The sequence below is a fragment of the Pinus tabuliformis genome, chromosome 9 (assembly GCF_031772625.1).
Source record: "Pinus tabuliformis cultivar Carrire ecotype Pingquan chromosome 9, CPIR1, whole genome shotgun sequence".
NCBI lineage: Eukaryota > Viridiplantae > Streptophyta > Pinopsida > Pinales > Pinaceae > Pinus > Pinus tabuliformis.
The window spans coordinates 1992303199-1992308163 of NC_142307.1; the positions used below are offsets into that span (position 1 = coordinate 1992303199).

Below are 4965 nucleotides of genomic sequence, written 5' to 3' on the forward strand. Positions count from 1 at the left end.
TATGCAGAGACCTAATTCCCAAACGGGTTAACCATCACATACATTATCCAGCTGCGAACTCTGGCATGGCACATCACCAACAGAAACCCATTGGGCAATGTACAACAATATTTTGTTGGCATCTAGTGTTATAACCATGGAGTAATTTTATGATCAAATATAGGTTTTTTTCCCATCTGAAAAATTAAAAAATGGCGAATGAAAATTCTTTCGTATTCAGATGAGTTGAATACCGTGGTATTTCTGTTCCCTCTTCATGAAGACTGAGACTGCGGGGATGTCCTAGAAGAGGAGACGCTGCCCCAATATTTTTCCGAAACCTCTGCATGTGCAGTGGGATCCATGTTCTTGAGAACCATGTTGTGACAACTCGCAATAACCTCATCATTACGAACCACGATCGCACCAAAAGGCCCACCATGGCCACAATTAACTGCATTGTGTGCTTCTTCAACAGCCTTGGTCAAGAATTTCATATCTCTGTCTTGAACAGCTGAGCAACAACAACGAAAAACAGGAAATTCAGGAAGCAGATACGAGACTCATTTGAAGAGCTGTTAAAAACTTTGTCCACTTGAAAAGCTGCTAAATAATTTTCCCCATCCATGCCTCGTGGCTTTTTCTATTGTGGATTAGATTTCAAATTGCAGAATTCATCTTTGAAAAACAAAAGTTTGTCTAAAAATCCGTAAAAGAACATCACTCTGCAAATTATATGCAAATTTCTGCACCGATCTTCATGATCCCAAATAGAACAAATCCATTGAAAAATAGCATAAAATATTGTTATCAAGCATAACCTAGCAAAATCTGACCTTCATGATGACCTGTATATGCCGATGCTGCAGAAATGGTCCCATCCTTGGATTCTACAACTGCATCAGAAAACATGTGATAAATTGTCATAACAAGGTCCTCCTATTTCCTCATTTCTTGTATTGAAACACACTGTTTTCAGTTTAAAGAATGGGTATTTGCATATTATATGTGTTTGGGGTTTGTAGGTGTATCTCGTCTAATAAGGCACTGATGGGTGTGTGCACACATGCCCATCAAATAAACAAGCTCGAAAACCAGAAACGAAAAATTATGTCGGAATAAATTAACTTTCAGCTAAATAAAAAGGCAAGAACCAGAATGCTTGCTTACCATTGGCTTCTTCCATATCAATGATCCAGGTGACCAAGAAATTAAATTGAACTATAGATTCCAGACAAAATAAAAACTGGGTCGCTAGATTATCAATGCAGGAAGCCCAAAAAGCTATACTGCAACAACGCTTTAGTCTTCCACATTTACCCAAATCTGCACACTCACAGACACCCAAAACAGTTTGATCCCCCCACAACTTGCACTCGCATTCCTTATAGACGTATTAGCCGTCTTCTCTACCTACCCCAATTGGCAAAATTGCGTTCAGAAACACAGAGGATAATGCATAGTAAAAAATAGGATTGTAATGGGTCCACCGGATCCCAGTTTCAGATACGACCCACTGAAAATAAAATGGAAAAGCTCCTGAAAACAAGTGTCCCACTAATAAAACTTATATGAAATATGAGAATGGGATCAGAGAATCTTACCTACCAAAATCAACAGAGGGACCTGAAACATGAATTGAATTGATGGTCTAATACGGACTGAGTCTGTCATGTATAAAAAGTTCGCGTGGAATTAAAGCGACTCGCAAGGAGGACAGTACAAGATGAGAAGAAGATTGGAACTTTTTTCCTTCTACGATATGTCTTGTCCTGTCCTCACCTCTCAGCTGCTCCTATATAGTGGGTATGGAACCCCAACGACCATCACCGACCAAGGGTGACCACCTCTTTTTCCCTTAGTACTAAACAACGGGTGCGCCCAATTCCAATCGCAATTCCAAGGCTTGCACCGCTTCTGCTGCATGAAGCCCATGGAGATCTAACTTCCAAATGTCCTTATGTTTTTCATTTCTAATTTGAAGAATATCTGCAGCTGCCTTAGCATTTAGTTTATCTGCAGCCAAATGTTCCTCTTTTGATTTTTCCTCCCATTCTGGCTCAGGGGGAGCAGTTGGCATGTGTCCTCTTGAAACTGTCACATGTAAATTTTCAAAACCCAAGGACTCAGGCAATAGAGGGCCACTTCCTTCAGAACTCTGATCAGGTAGAGAATTCTCAACAGCTTCAGATACATCAGAGGGATCTGAATTCTCCGGCAACGTCATCACAGCCATAGACTCCAGGGAAGCAGAGGCTTGTTCAAGCTCATAATTAACAGCCACTAAAACATCCTCTATCAGGCTCTCATCAGCCCAACCATACAAGGCCTTCAGTTTCTCTACTGCAACCTTTTTCTGATTTGCATCATCTGTCGCACCCTGCAGCATAACAGTGCTAGCCAGGGTTGTATTAGGATAAGGATCAATAAATTTCTCTGGCCTAACAGCAACTTTTTCTATTAATTGAGAAAATCCTTTCCAGGGTTTGCCTCTAGAATCTCTCAAGCCATCAATGAGGGACTTAACCTTCCCGTGGTATTTCTGTTCCCTCTTCATGAAGACTGAGACTGCGGGGATGTCCTAGAAGAGGAGACGCTGCCCCAATATTTTTCCGAAACCTCTGCATGTGCCACGTGTCAAAACAATAAACTTAACACCCTCATCTAGCAATATACTGATGGCTGGTTTGAAAATTTCATAGATTGCTTCAACATTCATTTTCTTGCCATCATTCTCCAGGATTTGAAGAGACTGAGACAAATTTAAAGAAGATATTGACTCTGCCATAGCAATAAGTTCAGACTCATTAGGTGAAACAAAAGTGACCTGCACAGCAATTCAAGCAATGAGTTAGGGCATACTAAATATTTCCTCGAAGATGCAAATCTGCAGGAGGCACAAAAGGAAAATAGATGGGCTGCAACAACCTCAATGAAAGACAATTTGCAATACATAAAATTACTCATTACTTACTAAATATTTCCTCGAAGATGCAAATCTGCAGCAGGCACAAAAGGAAAATAGATGGGCTGCAACAACCTCAACGAAACAGAATTTGCAATACATAAAATTACTCATTACTTACATATTTTACAATACTTCTGACTCTAGCTGATTTGGCAAATGATACAGGCTCAAACCAAACAGGTGTATTTGATTCCTTGGCCACTGCAAATCAAGAGAAATCTGATGCATAAGATCACTGTTGCCCATATAGATGTAAGTACAACAGCATCAAAGTCTGTAAACTTACAATTGCAAGCTGCCTCAAGGGCCAGAGGATGTAAATTTGCATCAATCATCAACAAAGGTGCAGAGCCAAAATAGCTCCTAAACTGATTTATCCATTCTGCTGTCAAGGATTCTTCCTGTCATCTCAAACGGTCATGAAAAACATGAATTATGAAATTTAACAGTACACTCTTTCTGGCATTCTCCCAAACCGCTTTAGAGAGGATGTCTACGAAAAGAATTATTTTCCATGGTCAGTTGTAACTTACAACTGCCTGCACGTCTGCAACAGCGGATGCTATTTCTCCTGCACTGTCAAATATGTTTGATACAACAGGGGTTGCTACATTCTTACACTTGCGGATTCCTGAAATTCCAATACAAAATAACATGTTTGGACTACTACTTGCAGTGCCAAAAGTGATCGCATAAATGAAAATGACCGTAGTAGCAACTTGTTATTCTTAATGTGAATACGTATAACGAAATCAAAAAACTCTTGGGTTCAATTCCCATGATCTTAAGTAACTAATATAATACACAAATAGATACAAGAAAGATGCAGCTATTGACGTAGAAATGCATCCTCGACCAAATGCATACCAATTTGTGAACTTAACGCAACTAAGCAAATTAAGGATGAGAGTTAGTTTGAACTTACCATCTATGGACAAACCAAGGGACTTACAGTTTTCAAGCAATGTTTTTCCTGCACAAGACAATACAGACAGAATCCATAGAACATCTCGAATAAATCGACAAGTTACCAGATAGATGACTAAGCAATACGGAACCATACCTGCCATGTCTTCTCCAACAACACTGATGATAAAGGGCTTAACTCCGAGTCTTTGCATACACTCAGCGACATTTCTGGATACTCCCCCGCTTAAATGTGACCTGCAACATATGCCTGAGACTATTGCTGATTCAAACTTCGACAAAACATTCAGAAATGGGCATTACATAAATTTGAAGCTAACTCATTTCTTACAACATATTTTCAGAGAATAATTCAATTTTTTGTCTACTGATTTGAACAAAGTAGGGAAATGCTAAAATTCAAGAAACAGTTTTTTGAAATAAGTGCTTCCTTTAAACTTGAGAAGTATTACAGGTAACTCAGATATGTTAAGCAGCACAAGCAATGTGCATTTTCATAACCATTAATTATAAGAACTTTCCTTCAGCTAAGCTGCCATGACAGGGGCACTTCTCCATCGATATCATTTAGAACATGCAATTTGCCTAACCACTTATTTGCACCTTTGGCAATTTAACCTTAACGGGTGGCCTGATATGCAATGGTCCCTCTAGACCACTACCCCCATTGGAAAAATCAAGAAAATTTAAAAGAATATTAATAATCAAAAAAATTATATATATTCAAACAAATGGATGATTGGATAAAGCAGGAATATTTAAAAGAATATTGATAATCACAGTTATTTTGGACAAATGTCCCCGGAAAGAGGGACGAACCACAATCGCACCAAAAGGCCCACCATGGCCACAATTAACTGCATTGTGTGCTTCTTCAACAGCCTTGGTCAAGAATTTCATATCTCTGTCTTGAACAGCTGAGCAACAACAACGAAAAACAGGAAATTCAGGAAGGAGATACGAGACTCATTTGAGGAGCTGCTAAAAAATTTGTCCACTTGAAAAGCTGCTAAATAATTTTCCCCATCCATGCCTCGTGGCTTTTTCTATTGTGGATTTTAGATTTCAAATCGCAGAATTCATCTTTGAAA

General features: G+C 39.1%; 2 protein-coding genes across 2 annotated transcripts; both read right to left on the bottom strand.

The window, feature by feature from the left end:
- Positions 1–238: 238 nt before the first annotated feature.
- On the bottom strand, positions 239–1418 carry LOC149157017 (guanosine deaminase-like). Its single transcript, XM_089438982.1, has 3 exons — positions 1150–1418; positions 816–875; positions 239–493 (listed from the first exon to the last, which is right to left on the bottom strand). The coding sequence occupies exons 1-3, from the start codon at positions 1163–1165 to the stop codon at positions 255–257; spliced, it is 315 nt and encodes a 104-aa protein (XP_089295108.1). The 5' UTR covers positions 1166–1418; the 3' UTR covers positions 239–254.
- Positions 1419–1684: 266 nt separating this feature from the next.
- Positions 1685–4346, bottom strand: LOC149157018 (pseudouridine kinase-like). The gene is made up of 7 exons (XM_089438981.1): positions 4327–4346; positions 4011–4111; positions 3873–3920; positions 3481–3578; positions 3234–3348; positions 3066–3148; positions 1685–2806 (listed from the first exon to the last, which is right to left on the bottom strand). Exons 2-7 carry the CDS (start codon positions 4066–4068, stop codon positions 2561–2563), a joined length of 648 nt encoding a protein of 215 aa, XP_089295107.1. The 5' UTR covers positions 4069–4111; positions 4327–4346; the 3' UTR covers positions 1685–2560.
- Positions 4347–4965: the final 619 nt, after the last annotated feature.